This window comes from Helianthus annuus, chromosome 12 (assembly GCF_002127325.2).
Source record: "Helianthus annuus cultivar XRQ/B chromosome 12, HanXRQr2.0-SUNRISE, whole genome shotgun sequence".
In the NCBI taxonomy this organism is placed as follows: Eukaryota; Viridiplantae; Streptophyta; class Magnoliopsida; order Asterales; family Asteraceae; genus Helianthus; species Helianthus annuus.
Window position 1 is genome coordinate 17,114,303 of NC_035444.2, and position 24,787 is coordinate 17,139,089.

General features: G+C 33.5%; 1 protein-coding gene across 3 annotated transcripts; it reads right to left on the bottom strand.

Moving 5' to 3' along the window:
- Positions 1 to 18,814: 18,814 nt before the first annotated feature.
- LOC110894257 (PRA1 family protein H) lies at positions 18,815 to 24,183 on the bottom strand. 3 transcript variants are annotated; one of them, XR_002566232.2, is made up of 5 exons: positions 23,664 to 24,183; positions 22,733 to 22,869; positions 22,496 to 22,567; positions 22,275 to 22,429; positions 18,815 to 19,214 (listed from the first exon to the last, which is right to left on the bottom strand). XR_002566232.2 is itself a non-coding variant. In XM_022141451.2 (4 exons), exons 1-4 carry the CDS (start codon positions 24,116 to 24,118, stop codon positions 22,359 to 22,361), a joined length of 735 nt encoding a protein of 244 aa, XP_021997143.1. In that variant the 5' UTR covers positions 24,119 to 24,183; the 3' UTR covers positions 22,036 to 22,358. The 3 variants fall into 3 exon arrangements, 1 of the variants encoding a protein (XP_021997143.1); XR_002566233.2 differs by having other exon boundaries at positions 18,815 to 19,218; XM_022141451.2 differs by lacking the exon at positions 18,815 to 19,214 and having other exon boundaries at positions 22,036 to 22,429.
- Between the last annotated feature and the right edge of the window lie 604 nt (positions 24,184 to 24,787).

Consider the following 24,787-nt stretch of genomic DNA (forward strand, 5'->3'; position numbering starts at 1 on the left):
TAATATAATATATGTTATCAAAACGTACTTATAGGTCGTTCTTAAACTGTCGTAACGTCATTTAGAACGATCTCCTGCTGTGAAGACACGTATGTGAAGTGCAAAATATCACCAAACTTCAAGTTATTATCAAACATGAACTTCCGCCAACCATCCAAGGCGTAACGTGGCTGCCCATTGTTTAACTCCATCTTCACAGCATAAACATCCACAACTCCAATCATATTTTGAACTGTCAAGGGATGCAGATTGACACAAAGACCTGCTCGCCTAACAACTTCAACAGGAAGACGCTACATGTATTGTGTAAAACAAAATAATAGTGAATGACAAATAAACATAAATCGTTAGTTTGTTATAAAAAATGGTTACCATTTTTGTGAACATTGTCGCCTTTCTTCCCCTTGATGAAAAAGTAAACATATAGATGTGACTTTAAAAGCGTGTGGGATATATGCGCCAAAAAATGCAGTTTATATAACATATACTAATTCAGTGGCAAGTATACATACCTTCACCTTAGAACATGCAATATCATCAAGTGTGTCGATAGGTAAGGTTAGGGCTGTAAACGAACCGAACATTCAGCGAACAGTTCGTGAACTGTTCGGCGGGAAGTTCGTTTAAGTTCATTTGTTTAATAAACGAACGAACATGAACAAGAAATTTCGTTCGATTAGTTAAATGAACGAACATGAACAGAGGTCTCGTTCGTTCGATTGTGTTCGTGAACTTTCGGTAAGGTGTTCGTGAACATTCGTTGATTTGCGTTCGTTTATGTTCGTATGTTTGTGTTTTAATTGAAGATCTTTGTACTTTCTTATATTTTATTTGTACTTTTTATATTATTAAACTTTTATTTACTTTATTTCCCTAACAATTAAACTACGAAACCCACTTTCACCCTGTTTATGCATCATTTCCCTTTCATTTCTCATTATTTACATCCACGAATACGATCGACCTCCGTTCCACAATAAGAGATTCAAGTTCGAGTGCTACTCTCTGGGCCATCTATCTTTATCCTTCGTCGAGTTCGCCAAATTTATTTGTGTTCGTTTATGTTCGTGAACCGTTCACGAACACGCTCATTTCCTTAACGAACGAACACGAACATAAAATCTCGTTCGGTAAGTGTTCATGAACCGTTCTTGAACACATTTATTTCCTTAACGAACGAACACGAACAAGGCCTTGTTCGTGTTCGTTCGGTTCGTTTACAGCCCTAGGTAAGGTGGCATGGAAACCCTTTGTCGTATTCTTGACCGTCTCCTTTATGTCAGAAATAGTTTTACCTTTCTTCTTAAGCTGTTGTCATAGAATAACGTTAATAACCAAAATAATATAACAATCTTTAAGATGGTAAACTTACATCCTGTGTTGTCTTCAATTGTGAAGCCATACGTTTCCTCAGCGTGCATTCAACATCAAACTTAACTGCTTTACGTGATTTAACAGCCTTTGGTCGTACATTGGTTTCTAACTTTTTCTAAGTATTACATTATTGGATAAATATAACATTAGTACACAACATTAGAAATAATTGTAAAAACATAAAATTTTCATGTGTGTTTAAATTACAATAATAATTTTAATAATTAAGTAAGTACCTGACTAAAAGTATTTCTTTCACCTAAAGACGCAACTTTATCACCCTGATAGATGTCCTGGTCAACATTACTGGAATATTTAATAAAATGCTAAATTAAATAAATCTTTCACTGGTAATACTGAATACATACGTACCTTAAATACATTCTCAAAAGAAATCAGCCTTGTATATCTCAATTACAATATCATCAGCAGATTCAGCTTTCTTCGACAACAGAATCTCAGTCTCGTTTCGATAAACTAATAACTCAAAAACAACATTATCAATTCTCCTGAACATAAGCAAATCATCGTCCAGTATCCTAAGATCATTGCACACTTCCGGCCATCCTTTAGCAAATACATAGCTGGTATGAAACTTACACACCTCAACACTCCAATAAGAACCCTTATAACAGATTTGATATCTGCCAGTTGGTGGGCTGTTTACGTAACAGTGCTTAATGAAACAATCTTTGATTATCTGCATAAAGTAAGATATAATCAATATTATACATGAAATATGTAACTTATGAGAATAAGTGTTGGAACGTTTAATGTGCAAATGAATTGAAATTAAAATCAGTTGTCGTACTGTAACACCCAATTTTCCATAACGATTAAACGTGTAATACGATTCACCACAAATGCCATTCACAAAATATGAACTTTTTATATTACACGCTAAGTGTTAGAATAAAGTATATTCAGTAAACAAAAAACTCGGTACCGCACAATGTAAATAAGTTTTAATCAGTTATTATAAAATTGTAAAAAAAAAGGGTATAATTCTTATTGATTATAAGAACATGCAAAATAAATTCCAAACAACAAAACACTGAAGTGTTGAAAACATAAAGAGATCGTTGATCAAGATTTAATTAGAAAATAACTCATCTCTGCTTTGAAAAATGATTATTTAACAGAGTATCTATTGAAATTCATCATCAGAACAGAGTATGTGGTGAAATTTATTCCCAAATAATGAGAAAATAATTTTAGATTAACAACATTATGTAAAAACCATAACATAAAAAGAGAAAAATAATTAAAATTATAAATATATATATTACTCGAGATCTTGAAGCTTAAGATTGAGGCGTTTTCCTTTACTACCATCTTTTTTGTTAGTGTCCTCAATTTTATAACAAACAACCATGTAACCAATGAAATCTAACATTAAAACATGTCAATATATAACTACACACAAAGTAATAAGTCAAACGTGAAACAAGTCTTCTGGTATCAAAATTTTATAAAAATTAACAATAATACCTATTGTTGTACCCTCCTTGTATCTCTGTGAAACATCCTTGAAATAAACAAAATCAAAAACGAACTGTGGACCTTCCCGTTTACTACACTTTTCCACAAATATATTGCAGTAAAAATATAGCTTCTGATTGTTAGGAACGATCTTGAAAGATGCAATGTTCACATCAAGAAATGACCTTTTTATAATAAGGCATTCATCGACATTTAGATGTCTCTCAAACTTTGAAAACAGCCTATGTAAGCAAGAAGCTTGAATCTTGGTACCCTGTGAATAAACAAATAATAACATGCAAAAGAACTGTTACGGTGACCTTTATATCAGATACAAATAATGAAATCAGATTTATGCTACTATTAATATATAACAAACATAAACAATTGACAAAAAAGAAATAAATCAAGAAATTACCATTTCATCCATCAGTATCATATCAATACGATATGTCTCTCTTTCATTACCTTTTATATTCTTTCTCCACAAACTAATAATCTTCACTTTGATAGTGTAGTTTGTACTAAGAGCGTCAATATCATTCAAAAAAGTAATTTCACATTGGTCTTCCATAGCTTACCTCTCAAACAATTACTCAACCAAAAGAAAAGTTATTCTTTGAAATATAATAATGAATGAAGAACAAATGGACATCTATTTATATAAAACTTGCTTATATAATATTTTCAGTAAAGGTATATCAAATTCAAATAAAAAAAGATTTTGTAAAAATTTGTTAAATAAAGAAACTGTATAATACACTAACATAATTTACATAAATATAAATTTATATAAATACCAAAATTATGTTCTACATTAAAACAAAAAGTAAGAGCAACTTTTCAACTTTCTTACAAAATATCATTGTTTAACTACTAAATGTTCAAACGGAAACATAACTGACCATCCACCTTGAAGCATACGAAGATCAATTACAAACTACGCAAACAACTGTCTAACCACCATTAAGTAATAACCACCAAGGATCAAAAAACCAAAACGAACCACCACATCGCCAACATGTCTAAAAACCAACTAACAACAACCACAAAATCCAACAGTCACATCGACCTCTTTTTTTTGTCGTCTTGTGTACAACTTTGGTCAAGATCAAAAGCTGCGAAGACTTGACGTACTTAAAGAAAAGAGTTGCGCCGAACTGGATGTGATTTGATTTTAAGAAAGCCGACCACTTTTTCGCTCTCGTGTTCATATTAGTTAGCTCAATTCTTAGTTAGCTCTTTCTGTTGACAGCCTGCGTGATGTTACGATCCAGAACCTAAGAATAGAGCTAACTAATATGAACATGAGAGCGAAAACATAGAATTAAAACGACGAATATTTAGTAAGAAATGCTTGCTCTTGTCATCTAAACTCTTGAAAAGATTTTGATATTCCTGACACGTCTCTTTAAAACTGAAACGTTTAATTTAAGAAAACCAATTTAATATACATATTTAAAGCAAATTCCATTACTTAAAAAAAATTAAATCCAACATTTGATTCGTTGAGATATTTGACAACTTTCAAAACAAACAAAATATTTAGGCAGATCTACAAATTTAAAAATAAATAATCATTGTATTCAAAAAAAAAAAAAAAACCGAAATTAACCAAGTATATTAAAAAAGAATCATTAGTTAGAAATCTGTTTCGTTGATTTCAAAAGTTGATTAAAACCATATAAAATCTACAAGTTTTTATCAATATATTCAATGTTTTAATTCTACCATAACCTAACAAAGAGACAGTTTATATTCCTAGTCATTTCATTTTCACATACAATATTATCATGATATTGTTAAATATATAAGTGATAAAAGTGTAAATAACTTCAAATCAACTTCAAAATGTAGCACAAAAGATAATCCAAATATGTGTTAGGGGTATCGAATCAGAGTAGGCTCGAGCGGAAGCGGAACAAACAACACACACACTAGCAGAAAATAAAGAACACGAGAATTTACGTGGTTCGGTCAAGGTGACCTACGTCCACGGGTTGCAACTAGGGTTTTACTTTTATTAAATGCTCACAACTGTTTTCAGAATGACACAGATTACAATTACATCATAGGTATTTATAGAACAAGATTAGGGTTTCCTACTTGGTCAACAAGTTAACTAAGTGGGCCTAATAACTAGGGCAGGCTAACCCTAATTACGGTCGGCTACCCTAAAGCCTACGAACCCAACAATCTCCCACTCGGAGGCTTTGCATAGTCCACAAAGTGCATCCAAGAAACCCATCTCCAGTAACTTCAGTAATCTTTACGTTCAAGTCTTCCCAGCCTCCAGTTCCAAGAACAAGCTAAGACTTCAGTCACATCCAAGCCACCTAGTTCCAACCACACCTCTCATCAAATACCTGAGAGACCAGTTGAAGCTCCCACAAGCTCCAACCCAATAGTCTTATCAGACCCATTCTCTATCTCAACCGGCTTGCACGATCCACCAGCTCCAGAGATACATCGAGAATTAATACCACTCTCCACATTTTGCAAACTATTTCCAGGAGAGGTTTTTTCTTCAGTCGGAATCTTCGTCTTCAAAACCCAACGGTTCTTTGTGATTGTACCCGAAACACGACCCATGCTCCCACTATCACCAAATCCCCTGACTGGCTTAAACTTAGACCCCCGACCACATTCAACTGACATCCCCAAAGCACCAGGATTCAAGTTCGCAAATTGAACCCTCTTCCGCTTACTAGATTCAGTGAACCAGACTTTATGTTGTACAGGGACGGCTACTCCCTCAACAGGTATCTCAACTAGATACAACGATCCTCGTCTCCTCCCACAGGCAACAAGATTTCCATCAATCACCTTCCACTTCCCACCACCAAACTTAACATCTAGTCCCTGTTTATCCAGTTGACTAACAGAAATAAGTTTCTTCGTTAAACCTGAAATTACCCTGACGTTCTTTAAGTTCCATGTAGTGCCTAATGGAGTCTTCAGATTGACATCTCCCATACCCGTAACATTAAGAACATGACCGTTAACTAATCGTACCTTTCCAAAGTCTCCTTTTTTCAGATTCACCATCGTCTCCCCGCTGTGCATGGCGTGAAACGAAGAACCAGAATCCATAGCCCAAGAATCTATAGACTCTTCACAGCAAACCAGTACGTCACCGTCAGATTCATCTGACACAACACTGTTTACATGCTGCTTACCATCCTCTTTCTTAGGATCAGGACACTCGTTTTTAACATGCCCCTTTTCACCACAGTTCCAGCACCTCAAATTCTTCCCAGCTTTAGACAAGCTTTTCCCACGACTCCCACTGCTTCTGTTTTTACCTCTTTCCCTGCTAACACTGAGCATACCAGAAGTAGATCCTCCACTAGTGTTCCTCCGACGAACGTCTTCACCCAAAACACTATCTTGGACCCGATCAAACTTCAAATTTCCAGTTCCAGCAGTTTCAGTGACCGTTGTCACAAATCCTGGCCAACTATCAGGTAAGGAAGATAACAAAACCACAGCCTGAGTGTCATCATCCAACTTCATGCCCACAGTTGCTAATCTGGACAAAATTGAATTGACCTCGTTAATGTGATCAGCAGCTGAACTGCCTTCGTTCATTCTCATATTAAACAGTTCCCTCATCAAGAACACCCTATTACTGGCAGACGACTTCTCATACATATTTGACAGAGCTGTTAACATACCACGAGCAGTTGTTTCTTTCATGATATTAAATGCAACGCTCGTCGTCAAAGACAATGTAATTTTACCTCTTGCCTTTTTGTCCTTTGAGTTCCAAATTGCCTCGGCAGTTTTATCCATTCCAGCAGGTTTTTCTTCCAGTACCACATCCAAATCGCATTCACCAAGCAACGCCTCTATTTGCATTCTCCACCAAGCAAAATCAGTACCGTTGAACTTCTCGATTCGGAACTTCCCGTCTTCAGCCATAGCAAACAAGAAAAACTAGAAAAAACCACAAGCAACCGAAACCCGAGCAACTTCCAATAAACCAGAAACCCGAAGTACCCGAACCAGCGACTTCTCTTGCAAACCCGAGCATAAAATCAGCGAATAACCAAGGTTCAAGAACCGAAACCCTAATCGCCAAACACCCCAAAACCACCAGATCTGCAACAGCAAACCCTACGGCGCAAACCTTAGACCTTACGAGCCGTAATCAGAGAATAGGTACGGGCCGTAAACAAGTCAGCGGTAACGGCAGCAACAGCAGATCAAGATCTCTCGTCCAGCTCTCTCCTTCTCCTGCGATAACCGTGTGAACCGTGTATTTTACTGAACCTTTGGCTCTGATACCACTTGTTAGGGGTATCGAATCAGAGTAGGCTCGAGCGGAAGCGGAACAAACAACACACACACTAGCAAAAAATAAAGAACACGAGAATTTACGTGGTTCGGTCAAGGTGACCTACGTCCACGGGTTGCAACTAGGGTTTTACTTTTATTAAATAACTGTTTTCAGAATGACACAGATTACAATTACATCATAGGTATTTATAGAACAAGATTAGGGTTTCCTACTTGGTCAACAAGTTAACTAACTGGGCCTAATAACTAGGGCCGACTAACCCTTAATAGGGCAGGCTAACCCTAATTAGGGCCGGCTACCCTAAAGCCTACGAACCCAACAATATGGTCACAAGCATACTTAGCCTACCATAATCAGGAACACATTAACATCGCCATCCAAAAAAGTGTATCACGAACGTCTATCAAGTCATAACGATCATCGTAATGACCGTACAAAAAGAATACTACTAATCATTGTCTAACCACAAACTGTTTGAACAAAATATACTACCACCACATACCATGTATCTCCCCTCGCTCAGTTCTAAAGCAACATACCTTGACGTTTAACATAAATCATCTGAAACTGAGAACCATATACCAACTTTTTGTCTCTCAGAAACTCTCTCATACCGGTGACATTGTAGCGTGGACACCCTTGCGAGAACTCCACACCAATAGCCACGTCCCAAGTTTGAATAGCACTGTCCTTGATGGTCAAATCCATCTTCCGATCCAAGCCATGCGTTTGTGCCCATTTCTTCTTCAGACGCTTCAAACAATAATACAAATTTCTTAAACACGCTACAAATTTTTACATTAATAGTATGAAGAAATAAATAATAGAAACTTACAAAATGATTGTCAACAACAAAAGTAACCGGTACTTCGTCATCATCACTCGGTTCAATACCAGGTGCAACAACCGGATTAGGAACTTCATCATCAGACACTTCAATTAACTCATCAGTTGGTTCTTTTTTGGTAACACACAGTTCAGGTGGGAAAGTTAGAAGGGCAGGCTTACAGCTAAAAACACTCAAATCAAACGTCTTAAAATCAACCATTTCAAAAACCAACAAATGATCATCCGTTATCGACATCTCCTTCTTAATTCGACTCCAACCGGTGGTAATGTAAAGTTCATGGTCTAACACATTTACGATTTCCAGCTGAACGCACAACAACAGGATCTGAAGGACAGGTATTCAGCATCGAGTGATGAACAACAACCTATTCACATACTACAAAACCATATATCAGGATCGATGGTATACATGACATACAAAACAATGTATGAATGCAATGATAAAATAATTTAAAACTTTATATGTTCAAGTACCATGCAGTCGTCTCAGTCTTTTACATCATTTCCAGGTTTGTAGTAGAAGTAATTAGAAGACGCAAGAGAAATGTCTTGATAAAAATAGAACAACCGGAAAGAAGATAAAGCTTCTTCATACTGGAAAAAACAACACACGAATTGTCTGGTAACTTCAATGACGTGACCACATCCAACCATCCGTTGTAAAGTAAGTAGTCGCCTGCAAGGTTCATAACTTTGACTTCGAAGACCCTACCATCGAGGGTCCGAATGACTGCATTCTTCTCTGGATAAGCAAACGTCTTAATCCAGTCACCATAACCTGCCGGAAGTTTCTGTTAAAAAAAAGGTAGGAATCGTTAATGCTAATTTTAAGATCAGTATTTAGAAAGGATTTATTACAAAACTAATATTTCTGGCATCAAATGCTTATAATATAAATACTCACCAAAGATTTTTTGTCGTTCTTCCATATACGAGCAGCGAATCCGTAAACCATATCGCCTTTCAACGTATGAACAGTAAATGACAACATAAATTTGAGTTTAACTTAGGATCAATAAACAAACGTAATAAAACATTTAAAAGATACCAGTTCAAATAAGAGGCATGATATAGACTGTTTAGTATAACAATCAAATCATAGATTTAACAATCCAGTATGAAAAACCATAATGCACATACATTCATCAATATATATATTTTGAACTATCTTAAATGAAACATTAACAGTGCATGTAGTTAGATGCATCAATATGCACTTTGAAGTATATTAAGTGAAGCATATATTTGCAGATTATGGCCTGAAAACGCATAAGCTATTAAGTGCTGGGAACATCTTATATATTTTCATATAAGTCAAGCAATTTTCTACCTATACATCTTACTGATATATTTTCAGGAAGGTGTTGTCAAAATCAACATCAAATAGGATTTCGAACACAAACAAAAAAAGGTTTAACTTATTCAGTATTGCAATCATGTAAATAACAAACATAGATAATCAATAAACTGAATACAGCTGATGTTAACAAACCAATAACAGTAGATGAAAACAGTAATTAGAACCCTAATACACAAAACATATATTAAAACAATACAAGGATTATACATTTTTCAAGAACATAATCACTAAAATAAGACATCAAACTGCATCGAATAAAATTTCAAACATACAAAACGGTTACTGATTAACAGATTATAAACTCTTGGTAATCTGAGGATCAGAATTCAAAAATCAACCTATAAAACTCTAATACAAAAAACATATATACACGAAGTTCAAAATCGGCGATTACAAACCCTAACAAACAAACGGTAAACCAAATCAACATCAATCGGCTACCATAATCCAAACAACGGATATTAAAAATTTAAAACAAAACAATGAAATCAAAAACAGTAAATCAAACAAAAGGAAAACGTGTGTAAATGAAGAACATTCGATCAATAGAATGATAAAAAAAAACAGTAGATGATTCACTGCATATGGTTCGAAACAATACAATCATTCTCGAATACACAATAATCATCATCGACGGTATTGTTTCGAACCATATGCAGTGAATCATCTACTGTTTTTTTTATCATTCTATTGATCGAATGTTCTTCCGTTACACACGTTTTCCTTTTGTTTGATTTACTATTTTTTATTTCATTGTTTTGTTTTAATCTCTGTTGGTTGGATTATGGTAGCCGATTGATGTTGATTTGGTTTACCGTTTGTTTGTTAGGGTTTGTAATCGCCGATTTTGAAGTTCGTGTATATATGTTTTGTGTATTAGGGTTTTTCAGTTTTATAGGTTGATTTTTGAATTCTGATCCTCAGATTACCAAGAGTTTATAATCTGTTAATCAGTAACCGTTTTGTATGTTTGAAATTTTATTCAATGCAGTTTGATGTCTTATTTTAGTGATTATGTTCTTGAAAAGTGTATAATTTGTGTATTGTTTTAATATATGTTTTGTGTATTAGGGTTCTAATTACTGTTTTCATCTACTGTTATTGGTTTGTTAGCATCAGTTGTATTCAGTTTATTGATTATCTATGTTTGTTATTTACATGATTGCAATACTGAATAAGTTAAACCTTTTTTTGTTTGTGTTTGAAATCCTATTTGATGTTGATTTTGACAACACCTTCCTGAAAATATATCAGTAAGATGTATAGGTAGAAAATTGCTTGACTTATATGAAAATATATAAGATGTTCCCAGCACTTAATAACTGATGCCTTTTCAGGCCATAATCTGCAAATATATGCTAATGCTTCACTTAATATACTTCAAAGTGCATATTGATGCATCTAACTACATGCACTGTTAATGTTTCATTTAAGATAGTTCAAAATATATATTGATGAATGTATGTGCATTATGGTTTTTCGTACTGGATTGTTAAATCTGTGATTTGATTGTTATACTAAACAGTCTATATCATGCCTCTTATTTGAACTGGTATCTTTTAAATGTTTTATTACGTTTGTTTATTGATCCAAAGTTAAACTCAAATTTATGTTGTCATTTACTGTTCATACGTTGAAAGGCGATATGGTTTACGGATTCGTTGCCCGTATATGGAAGAACGATAAAAAATCTTTGGTGAGTATTTATATTATAAGCATTTGATTCCAGAAATATTAGTGTTGTAATAAATTCTTTCTGAATACTGATCTTAAAATTAGCATTAACGATTCCTACATTTTTTTAACAGAAACTTCCGGCAGGTTATCGTGACTGGATTAAGACGTTTGCTTATCCAGAGAAGAATGCAGTAATTCGGACCCTCGATGGTTGGGTCTTCGAAGTCAAAGTTATGAACCTTGCAGGCGACTACTTTTTTCACAACGGATGGTTGGATGTGGTCACGTCATTGAAGTTAACAGACAATTCGTGGGTTGTTTTCCTGTATGAAGAAGCTTTATCTTCTTTCCGGTTGTTCTATTTTTATCAAGACATTTCTCTTGCGCCTTCTAACTACTTCTACTACAAACCTGGAAATGATGTAAAAGACCGAGACGACTGCATGATACTTGAACATATACCGTTTTAAATTATTTTATCATTGCATTCATACATTGTTTTGTATGTCATGTATACCATCGATCCTGATATATGGTTTTGTACTATGTGTAGTATGTGAACAAGTTATTTGTTCATCACTCGATGCTGATTACCTGTCCTTCAGATCCTGTTGTGGTGCGTTCAGCTGGAAATCGTAAATTGGTTGTTCGGATGGATGTGTTAGACCATGAGCTTTACATTACCACCGGTTGGAGTCGAATTAAGAAGGAGATGTCGATAACGGATGATCATTTGTTGGTTTTTGAAATGGTTGATTTTAAGACGTTTGATTTGAGTGTTTTTAGCTGTAAGCCTGCCCTTCTAACTTTCCCACCTGAACTGTGTGTTACCAAAAAAGAACCAATTGATGAGTTAAAATGAAGTGTCTGATGATGAAGTTCCTAATCCGGTTGTTGCACCTGGTATTGAACAAAGTGATGATGACGAAGTACCGGTTACTTTTGTTGTTGACAATCATTTTATAAGTTTCTATTATTTACTTCTTCATACTATTAATGTAAAAAATTTGTAGCGTGTTTAAGAAATTTTATTATAAATATTTGTATTATTATTTGTAGCGTCTGAAGAAGAAATGGGCACAAACGCATGGCTTGGATCAGAAGATGGATTTGACCATCAGGGACAATGCTGGTCAAACTTGGGACGTGGCTATTGGTGTGGAGTTCTCGCAAGGGTGTCCGCGCTACAATGTCACCGGTATGAGAGAGTTTGTGAGAGAAAAACAGTTGGTATGTGGTTCCCAGTTTCAGATGATTTATGTTTAAACGTCAAGGTATGTTGCTTTACAACTGAGCGAGTGCAGGTACATGGTATGTGGTGGTAGTATATTTTGTTCAAACAATTTGTGGTTAGACAATGATTAGTAGTATTCTTTTGGTACGGTCATTACGATGATCGTTATGACTTGATAGACGTTCGTGATACACTTTTTTGGGTGGCCATGTTAATGTGTTCCTAATTATGGTAGACTAAGTATGCTTGTAACCATATTTGGATTATGTTTTGTGCTACATTTTGAAGTTGATTTGAAGTTATTTACACTTTTATCACTTATATATTTAACAATATCATGATAATATTGTATGTGAAAATGAAATGACTAGGAATATAAATTGTCTCTTTGTTAGGTTATGGTAGAATTATTAAAAGATTGAATGAATACATTGATAAAAACTTGTAGATTTTATATGGTTTTAATCAACTTTTAAAATCAACAAAACAAATTTCTAACTAATGATTCTTTTTTAATATACTTGGTTAATTTCGGATGTTGTTTTTATTTTTTTTAATATAATGATTATTTATTTTAAATTTGTAGATCTGCCTAAATATTTTGTTTGTTTTGAAAGTTGTCAAATATCTCAACGAATCAAATGTTGGATTTAATTTTTTTTAAGTAATTGAATTTTCTTTAAATATGTATATTAAATTGGTTTCTTAAATTAAACGTTTCAGTTTTAAAGAGACGTGTCAGGAATATCGAAATCTTTTCAAGAGTTTAGACGACAAGAGCAAGCATTTCTTACTAAATATTCGTCGTTTTAATTCTATGTTTTCGCTCTCGTGTTCATATTAGTTAGCTGAATTCTTAGGTTCTGGATCGTAACATCACGCAGGCTGTCAACAGAAAGAGCTAACTAAGAATTGAGCTAACTAATATGAACACGAGAGCGAAAAAGCATGGAGATGGTTACAGGTATGGTTTTACAAAGTGGTCTGATTTCTTGAAATTAGATCAAATCCAGTTCGGCGCAACTCTTTTCTTTAAGTACGTCAAGTCTTCGCAGCTTTTGATCTTGACCAAAGTTGTACACAAGACGACAAAGAAAAGAGGTCGTGTGTGACTGTTGGATTTTGTGGTTGTTGTTAGTTGGTTATTTAGACATTTTGGCGAGGTGGTGGTTCGTTTTGGTTTTTTGATCCTTGGTGGTTATTACTTAATGGTGGTTAGACAGTTATTTACGTACTTTGTAATTGATCTTCGTATGCTTCAAGGTGGATGGTCAGTTATGTTTCTGTTTGAACATTTAGTAGTTAAACAATGATATTTTGTAAGAAAGTTGAAAAGTTGTGCTTACCTTTTGTTTTAATGTAGAACATAATTTTGTATTACTACCTTTGCCAATTTGCCTTATTTTCTTTGCACATCGAATCTATTATGGTTTTCATATCGATGCCTCCAACGCAACCATCCGAACATCTAAAGATATTTTTTGAATACGAATAGTTAATTTATTATGGGTTGTTAGTTGTTAATGTTAAAAATAATATGTTTCACTGTTAGTGTGATATACTTAGTGTTTAAACTTTAATTTTTTTTTCTTATTTTAAGTTTAAATACAAGCATTTAACATGTCAAACCATGTCAAAACCACGTTCATTAGAAAATAACATGATTTTTTTAACTTTTATGTTCACTGTTTTATATATATTTAAACATGTATATCTATTATTTTTATTAACTTTTTTTTGGAAATTTATATATATTTATAACCAATAAGGAAACAATGATAATTGATTGACGTTAAATTATTTTTAGGAATACGTATGTTGCTAATTTCAATAGATGTTTTAAACGATTTTTTAAGTTATAATGCAATAGCATATAAAAGGTATGATAGATAAATTGATTTCTTTATTAATTGACAATCATTTTTAACTAAACTGGAAACTAAATTAGTTTGACAATTAATCTTGATGTAGATTTTATGTTTTATTTGATCAAAATCTTTATAATATTGGTGAGTTTTATGGTACTAGAATTTTAATCAATTATGTAATCATTATTTTGTTATAAAAAAACAAAATACTTTTTTTTATTTTCTCACTTTTCTCTATGAAAATGAAGTTTTGTGTTGATGAAGTTTCGGTTAGGCAGGTAAGTGTGAATTCCCATATGTAGCATATTACAAATAACATATTTGTTTAACTAGACTCGCCTAATATTATAATAACTGCATAAATCATTAAAAACTGTATTATTTGTTGTATAAATATTTTATATGGATATATATGTAGAGATTTAGGGTAACTTTTAACTGGTTTTTTAGATAACCTTCAAGATTTAAATTTACGGTGAATTTCAGTATTCCATGTGTAAACGTCGAATTTTTTAAGTAATTAATGTTGAAAAGTCAACCCTTTATTTGTATGTATATGTAGATACGATTATAATCTTTCTATTTTTATAAATTTATATTTATGTAAATTATGTTAGTGTATTATACAGTTTCTTTATTTATCAAATTTTTACAAAATCTTTTTTTTTATTTGAATTTGATATACTCTTACTGAAAATATTATATTAGCAAGTTTTATATACATAGATGTTCATTTGTTCTTCATTCATTATTATATTTCAAAGAATAACTTTTCTTTTGATTGAGTAACTGTTTGAGAGGTAAGTTATGGAAGACCAATGTGATATTACTTTTTTAAATGATATTGACGCTCTTAGTACAAACTGCACTATCAAAGTGAAGATTATTAGTTTGTGGAGAAAGAAGATAAAAGGTAATGAAAGAGAGACATATCGTATTGATATGATTGTAATGGATGAAATGGTAATTTCTTAATTTATTTTTTTTTTGTCGATTGTATTATGTTTGTTATATATTAATAGTAGCATAAATCTGATTTCATTATTTGTATCTGATATAAAGGTCATCGTAACAGTTCTTTTGCATGTTATTATTTATTTATTCACAGGGTACCAAGATTCAAGCTTCTTGCTTACATAAGTTGTTTTCAAAGTTTGAGACACATCTAAATGTCGATGAATGCCTTATTATAAAAAGGTTATCTCTTGCTGCGAACACTGCATCTTTCAAGATTGTTCCTAACAATCAAAAGCTATATTTTTACTACCATACATTTGTGAAAAAGTGTAGTAAATGGGAAGGTCTACATTTCGTTTTTGATTTTGTTGATTTCAAGGATGTTTCACAGAGATACAAAGAGGGTACAACAATAGGTATTATTGTTAATTTTTATAAAATTTTGATACCAGAAGATTTGTTTCACGTTTGACTTATTACTTTGAGTGTAGTTATATATATACATGTTTTAATGTTAGATTTCATTGGTTACGTGGTTGTTTGTTATAAAATTGAGGACACTAACAAAAAAGGTGGTAGTAAAGGAAATCGCCTCAATCTTAAGCTTCAAGAACTCGAGTAATATATTTTTATAATTTTAATTATTTTTCTCTTTTTATGTTATGGTTTTTACATAATGTTGTTAATCTTAAATTATTTTCTCATTATTTGGGAATAAATTTCACTACATACTCTGTTCTGATGATGAATTTCAGTAGATACTCTGTTAAATAATCATTATTCAAAGCAGAGATGAGTTATTTTCTAATTAAATCTTGATCAACGATGTCTTTATGTTTTCAACACTTCAGTGTTTTGTTGTTTGGAATCTATATAACTATTAAAATAACTTATTTACATTGCGTGGTACCGAGTTTTTTGTTTACTGAATATACTTTATTCTAACACTTAGCATATAATACAAAAAGTTCATGTTTATTACTGTATGCATTTCAATGTTCGAAGACGAATTTTTAATGTCAACGTGTTAACATCTTTATTGATTCAGATTTTATCATGTATTCTACATTTGTGAAGTTTCTTGATAACCCACAATCATTGAAAGTGCTATGCCGTGTTTTCAGATACATAATTTATTTTTATTCAAATATATATTTAACAGTTGTTATGTTTTATATTTTGTTACAATACATAAAAATTATATACATGATGTACCTTTATCCTTTGCTAATCAAAAGTGGGGAGACTGTTGGGAAAATTATAAGCTGCAAATCTATCACGAGAGTGGTAAAAATGGGTTGTGAGGCTTAGAACTCAAAATTCAATGCCGGTAATAACTGATGGTTGGGAAAGAGCTGTTAAAGATCTTAATCTGCCGAAAAAGACTTTGTTGGTTTTCACACCATTAGGAGATTTTGCGCTTGGACTTTCATATTTTGTGAATGGCATTTGTGGTGAATCGTATTACACGTTTAATCGTTATGGAAAATTGGGTGTTACGGTATGACAACTGGTTTTAATTTCAATTCATTTGCACATTAAACGTTCCAACACTTATTCTCATAAGTTACATATTTCATGTATAATATTGATTATATCTTACTTTATGCAGATAACCGAAGATTGTTTCATTAAGCACTGTTACGTAAACAGCCCACCAACTGGCAGATATCAAATCTGTTATAAGGGTTCTTATTGGAGTGTTGAGGCGTGTAAGTTTCATACCAGCTATGTATTTGCTAAAGGATGGCCGGAAGTGTGCAATGATCTTAGGATACTGGATGATGATTTGCTTATCTTCAAGAGAATTGATAATGTTGTTTTTAAGTTATTAGTTTATCGAAACGAGACTGAGATTCTGTTGTCGAAGAATACTGAATCTGCTGATGATATTGTAATTGAGATATACAAGGTTGATTTCTTTACCTATCGACACACTTGATGATATTGCATGTTCTCCGTATGCTCATAAAGTCAAGGGATGTATATTTGCCCCACTGAATTAGTATATGTTATATAGAGTAGGGTTCGCACGGAAAGTGTGTTTTTCCTAGAAAGTCTATGAAGCGATCTGGTCCATCCGATTGGTGTGTTTAAGGGTTGAGATTAAATCAATGGCAATCTTGTAACATTTGAGTTTAATTATTTGATTATTTTAAATGAGTAGGGGCAATTTTGTCAATGGCCGTGTTTTAAATCAATTAGATAACCGCCCAGTTCCTAAATTCAAGCTATTTCCCCCATCTCTCTCTCTCCAAACCCATCTTGGAAACCCCAATCCCTACCAAAAATAACTACAATCATGGAAGAAGATAACTTTAGAAACGATGGAGAGCACCGGATCAAATTAAAACACTTCTCCAATCTCCACCATCTCCGAGTTCATCATCACCATTCAAATATTGTTCTTATCATCTCCGTTTTCTTGACGATGTGTTTTAACAGCAAACAAATTAATACAGTTGTGTTTTAGCAGCAAGCAGATTCATACAGTTGTGGTTTAGCATCCAGATTCATGCAGATGTGTTTTAACAGCAAGCAGATTCATACAGTTGTGTATTAGCATTCAGATTCATACAGATGTGTTTTAACAGCAAACAGATTCATACAGTTGTGTTTTAACAGCAAGCAGATTCATAAAGATGTGTTTTAACAGCAAACAGATTCATACTGTTGTGTTTTAGCATTCAGATTCATACAGATGTGTTTTAACAGCAAACAGATTCATACAATTGTGTTTTAACAGCAAGCAGATTCATATAGATGTGTTTTAACAGCAAGCAGATTCATACTGTTGTGTTTTAGCATTCAGATTCATACAGTTGTGTTTTAGCACCCAGATTCATACAGATGTGTTTTAACAGCAAGCAGATTCATACAGTTGTGTTTTAGCATTCAGATTCATACAGTTGTGTTTTAACAGCAAACAGATTCATACAGTTGTGTTTTAACAGCAAGCAGATTCATACACTTGTGTTTTAGCATTCAGATTTATACAGTTGTGTTTTAACAGCAATCAGATTCATACAGTTGTGTTTTAACAGCAATCAGATTCATACAGTTGTGTTTTAGCATTCAGATTCATACAGTTGTGTTTTAACAGCATTCAGATTCATACAGTTGTGTTTTAACAGCAATCAGATTCATGCAGTTGTGTTTTAACAGCAATCAGATTCATACAGTTGTGTTTTAGCATTCAGATTCATACAGTTGTGTTTTAACAGCAATCAGATTCATACCCTGTGTTTTACCATCTTTATATTGTGGGTGGGATCTATAAAAAAAATTGACTTTAGCCCTGTAAACTGTTAAAACATAGCACCAAGAACATGCTGATAAATTCTAGTAATCTTCTGAACAATGGAATATGCGATGTAATGTGACATGGAATTTTAGTTAATGAACACATTGACTTCCAGATTTGAATTCGAAAATAATAAAAATTCCGAAAATCATGGAATTTTAGTTAATGAAGATACATTCCAAAAATAAAATTAAAATGTGAAATTACATGATAGCCCTTCTACTTAAAATCCCTCAATGACACATGTTCAATTCTTATTCCTTCCTAGACTTTCTAGGAAAAATAGACTTTCCACCCAACTCCTACTCATGTTATATAAACTGCATTTTTTTGCGCATATATTCCACACGCATTTTAAGTCACATCTATATGTTTACTTTTTCATTAAGGGGAAGAAAGGCGGTAATGTTCACAAAAATTGTAACCATACAAATAAGAGTAGAAAGAGTTCAAAAAAAAAAACGTTCTGTTGATCTTCTTGACCCTGAGTTCTTTCACTTTGTTCGGAAAGGAGACTATAGACTAGTATACCATTTTTTATAACAAACTAACGATTTATGTTTATTTGTCATTCACTATTATTTTGTTTCACACAATATATGTAGCGTCTTCCTGTTGAAGTTGTTAGGCGAGCAGGTCTTTGTGTCAATCTGCATCCCTTGACAGTTCAAAATATGATTGGAGTTGTGAATGTTTATGCTGTGAAGACGGAGTTAAACAATGGGCCACGTTACACCTTGGATGGTTGGCGGAAGTAAATGTCTGATAATAACTTGAAGTTTGGTGATATTTTGCACTTCACATACCTGTCTTCACAGCAGAAGATCATTCTAAATGTCGTTATGGCAGTTTAAGAACGACCTATAAGTACGTTTTGATAACAGATATTATAATTATGAATGTTTTGATGGTCATGTTGCACGGTTTTGTTTTTGAACTTATTGACTTGATGGTTTCTTAATGTATATGGTTAACATGGTAAAACAATGTTATTAGCAGTTTGTGTTTCATTGATATCATGCTTTTTTTTTGCTAATATTCATCATGCAATTTTCATTTATTAATGAGTAAATTACAAGTTTTGTCCTTTATGTTTACACCAAATTGCAGGCGTTGTCCTTTTGGCCAAAAGTTTACAGGCGTTGTCCTTAACCTTTCAAAATCTTGCACGTTTTGTCCTTTAGGCCAAACCTGGTTAGAAATCTCAGTTAATTCTTGTCATATGCAATGCACATGAGGGTACAATGGTCTTTTTCCCTTTTTCCCTCTCAACCCTTTCTATTCCTCTATTTATAACCCTCACCCACCCTAAATTCATATCTTCAACATCAGTTAACCAAATTACCATTTACAGAAGAATAAAAAAATAATAAGTGGAATAAAAAAAATAGCACAAATAAACAGATTGTATGCGCCTTTAATCTTGTACATACGGAAATATCATAGTTTGTATATTCAGTTTTGTTTCTTTATGTCAATTTGCTTCATTGTTTGACCAGTTTATCCCAAATCATGGCAAAAGTTGTTAAATTGGCTTTGGTGTTTTTGGAAATTTTCTTTGAAATTAGGAAGCCTCCGTTTTAAATGAGCTAATTTTTGCTGTAATTTGGAAACTGTTGTTATGGGAATTTTCATTTTTGTTTTCGTGCTTTGTTTTAAGTTATGTGTGTTTAATTTTTGTTGTAATCTGGAAACTGTTGATATGGGAGTTGTATTTCTCTGCTCATTCCCAACAAGATATACGACCACCACCGCCCTCAGTTCCGCCACCACCGCCGCCGCCATCACCTCCACTTGTTCCACCATTGCCACTGCCGCCTTCACCTCCATATCTGCCACCACCTCCCGGCATCTCCACCACCGCCAAGAAAAGTACGACATCCTCCGGGTCCAAGGAACACGATGGGAACAAAACCTAGGAGACACCGACCACCGCCGCCACCACCAAAAAAACATAACTTTGGGAAAACACTTGGATTTATATTTGTGGGTTTAGCAGCGATCTTACAGATTTGTGTGTTGACTTTTTTGTTCATCAAAAGACATTATTTGATCAAGACCCACAAATGGTTCGATTTGCAGATTCGGGTCGATTGAAAACATACGAATTTTGCGATTGATTTGAGGTGTTGAGTTGGGTTAATTACAGATTTGAGGAGCTTCTGTAAATGGTAATTCTTGTATTTATTTGTGTTAACTGATGAATTGAATAGATGAATCGAGGTTTGAGAGGTTGGTGAAGGTTATAAATGGGAAATAGAAAGGGTTGAGAAGGAAAAAGACTATTGTACCCTCATGTGTATTTTACATAATAATAATTAACTGCGATTTCTAACCAGGTTTGGCTTAAAGGACAAAACGTGCAAGATTTTGAAAGGTTAAGGACACCGCCTGTAAACTTTTGGCCAAAAGGACAACGCCTGCAATTTGATGTAAACATAAAGGACAAAACTTGTAATTTACTCTATTAATATATATGTATAGATTTATTTTTTTTAGAAAAATAGATTAACCCGTGAGTATTCACGGGTGATAACTAGTTTTCCTTATATAGGGGATAGTAAATGCCCTAACTTTTAAAAGGAACTAACCCTATGCATATAAAGCAAGATGTCGTCTCTAAAACTTTGAAATAGCATTTTGAAAACCTTTTTTCTACTATCTTGTATGTTTTCGGCTTACTTGAGCGTTAGAATAGTCTAAAGGAACTAACCCTATAAGTCGTCTAAAATACATCCTTTTTCTGTAAGCTGGAGGAAAAACTCCTACAAACCAACTTCCAAATCCTTTGACCCTCACACTCATTAAATCTCTATGGGTGCTGGTTAGGGAATAACTTCTAACACATGCTAAATAAAACATTTAAAACCTTCAATGGAATTTTCCTTCTTTCAAACAAAATCAGGCTAAAGATTATCTCTTGTGATGATGATATGTTGCCAAACCATGAGTTGTGAAATAGGGTCACTACACTTCTTGTTATGTAAAAACTTCACATAAATACGGCTTGTTTAGAAATTATTCTATTTTGATGGACCTCTTTCAAATCTCATTCTCTGACCATGTTCATGTATACTTCTCTTGACGCCAAAAGTAACTTACTTATCTAGAAATTTTATAAGAATATAGTAATGAACACACATATAACAGCATTCCTTATCATAGTCGCTTTCCCATCCAAACATTTCATCAAAACTAACACGTAATGCCCCAACCGGAACGCTTCACCATCATCAAAGGAAACATCACTCATATCTAAAGTTAATTTTACAACTGGGCTATATTAGAAGAAATCGTACACAAAAAAAAAACTTTTGTATGCAATTCAAGGAGAACACTATATTCTTGATAACTCTGGCTAGTAAATAAATCATCTCATAATAAAGTAACTTATACATGCATCTTCTTTCACATTATAAGAGCTGTCTGGACTAATATGTAATCACAGGTACTATATCTTTTAACAACTTTGGTTAATAAATCATCTCATGATAAATAGCCTATAAACGGCAAGTTTAACTACATGTATCTACTTTCACATTATAAGACTTGTTTTAACTAATATGCCATTATAAGCACCTTAAACAGAAATTAAGATCAGAACTTATACATAGTTATAGCATAGCGTGCACCAAACGTATATTATTATTATTATTATTTAACTTGGTTTCTGGATCTCATGTGAGTCCACTCAATTAAGCTTTCTTAAACTTTATACAAAATCACCATTAAAGGTAGGTACCTCGAACTCTCAAGTAGTTTTAAGAACATAACTCAGATAAGAATAACACTTGCTAACAGCTGATCTATGTGGCGCATAACATATAAATAAAAATTGATTACATGACATTAACAATTAATGTTACCTGTCTTAATTAACTCTGCTTACACGAACCCGCGGTTCACCCCTACGTTATATCACCGAAGAGCCCAGTTCTTTGCAAAAATTTCTACTTCGGTTTCCCTTTAGTAGGTTGCTTGATAGGAGTCAGCTTCCGGAACGAGGCATGCAGCATCATCACTACAACGATTACACACTTTAGAAAAAGTACAGTCACAATGATCAAAAAGAGATGGCTCGACTGACCTGCATAGCTAACTGCAAGAGCGTATATGATCGCTGTTTGAACATTGCACACGAATATAACAACTGCAGTGGCTGAAATTCCAATATCAGAAAGATTTCATTAGATACTAATGTAGTCATTCAGTAACCAGATATCAAAACGGTTCCATCGAACGCAGAGAATATAATATGCAATCGATCACATTACATACAAACTGAATCACATAAGAATCTGGATATGGAAAATTGAAAACTAACCGCATTGTAACAACCGAAGCAAACATTCTCGAGTAACGGGATGATTATCTAACCCCCAACGTTTACTGCAGTATGCAAACAGATCCCAAAGTGCCAAACTGGATACCAAACCAGCAAGAGCGATCGGTATTTGATACCTACATTATCAGCAACATAACCAATCAATTAACAATACAAAAAGGTAAGAAAGAATATGAAGGTTTTCAAGGATTTTGTTATTAAATTTGACTATTTAAGAGCAAATAAACAGAAATTGTAGTTAAATCAAAGAACACATAAGCAAAAACTGTTACTGAATTTAAGAGCACATCAACAGAAACTAACAATTACAAAACACATAAGCAGAAACTGCTATTGAATTTATGAACACAAAAAGAGAAATTAACTAACAATTTAAGAACACATAAACAGAAATTGAATAACAATTCAAGATCACATAAGCAGAAACTATTATTAAATTTAAAAAAAAATAAACAAAAATCGAATAACAATTCAAGAACACATAAACATAAATTGTTTAAATTTAACAACACATAGCAGAAAGTCAGAAACTGTTAACAAAACATAAACAGAAATACAATAACAATTTAAAAACACATAAACAAACACTGAATAACATTTACAAAACACATAAACCAAAAATATATATCAATTTACAAACACATACACAGAAATTGTTATTGTCATTATATTTAACAGCAAATAAGCAGAAACTGTTAAGAACACATAAACAGAAATTGTTACTATATTTAAGAACACATGAACAGAAATTAAATAACAATTGAAGAACACATAAGCAGAAACTGAAATTGTTAAGAACACATAAACACAGAATTTGCATAACAATTTAAGAACACATAAAAAGAAACTGTTATTAAATCTAAGAACAAATAAACAAAAACTGTTATCAAACTGAAAAACAGATACATACAGAGAGCAGGCGAAGAAGACGATAAACAGAGTAAAATAATTCCGGCAATATCTCTTATTATTCTCCGTAACTCTCATACGCGCTTGCGACCGAGAAGACGGAAAACTATACGAATCAAACGATCCAACAAACCCTAGGGTCCACGGTGGCGTATCACGTGCAAAATCTTCGTTAGTGAGTTTGGAGAAAGGATTAATTGTTATCAAAGAGAGTAGAATTCCGATGTGGTTGAGAACGTTCAAGAGGAAAAAGCCGCTGCTAACGGCAGTAGCGACGGGCGGCGGATCGGCGGTTGCGGAGTTGGAACTGGTGGCGGTGGCGGTGGTTGTGGTGGAGATACGGTGGAGATCGGAGGTGCGTTGGTCGAGAACCTCTAGGTAACCGCTGTCTCGGAGCCAGGACTCGAAGGTAGGGTCTGGAACGCTGAGAGCCAGCGGATTTGCAGAGAACGCCATTTTTGTTGGTAGCTTCTTGGTTTGGGTGGGTTTGTGGATGACCTAAAGAATAATATTTTATGGTTGTTTATGAAAAGAGGAATTTATAGGTAGAAAGTAACACACATAAGAGCATTCACATCTAATCCATCAAATTATACATACATTCCACTAAAAAAACAACTCCTATATCAATATACTTTCACTAAAAACAAATACTTTTTCTCTCTCCTTTTCAATTAAATAATATTATCATTATATTTTTCTCTCTCTTTCACTCACAACCACTTTCAATATATATTAAAAAAATTATAGTGGGTGAACAGTGTTCCCTCAAATATACAGATGAACAGTAACATTTTCTCTCTCCTCCACTCACAACCACTTTTTATACCCTTTATAATATAAAAACTCCCTCTCACATATTTTGATGGATAGAATGTGAATGCTCTAATACAAGAAAATACCCGGGGCAGCCAACAAATATTATACAAGTTTGGCCGCTCGGATAAGTTTATTGGTGAAAAACCACTCACGTCCTACGTACACAGACATTGCTGGTGACCAGACCCGTCCACTTGAAACAAATTTCAAACAAACTGCACCAAGTGGGATGCTAACCGAAGGTCATGGAGTTACCTCTTCCCAAATCAATTGATCTAGGACTCATTGACATTTTAATCGTGATAT

Coding starts and splice junctions, on each gene's coding strand:
- LOC110894257 (XM_022141451.2), bottom strand. CDS start 24,118: ATGGCGTTCTCTGCAAATCCGCTGGCTCTCAGCGTTCCAGACCCTACC. Junction 22,568..22,732: donor GCTTCGGTTGTTACAATGCG/GTTAGTTTTCAA, acceptor TTGGAATTTCAG/CCACTGCAGTTGTTATATTC. Junction 22,430..22,495: donor TCTTGCAGTTAGCTATGCAG/GTCAGTCGAGCC, acceptor TAATCGTTGTAG/TGATGATGCTGCATGCCTCG.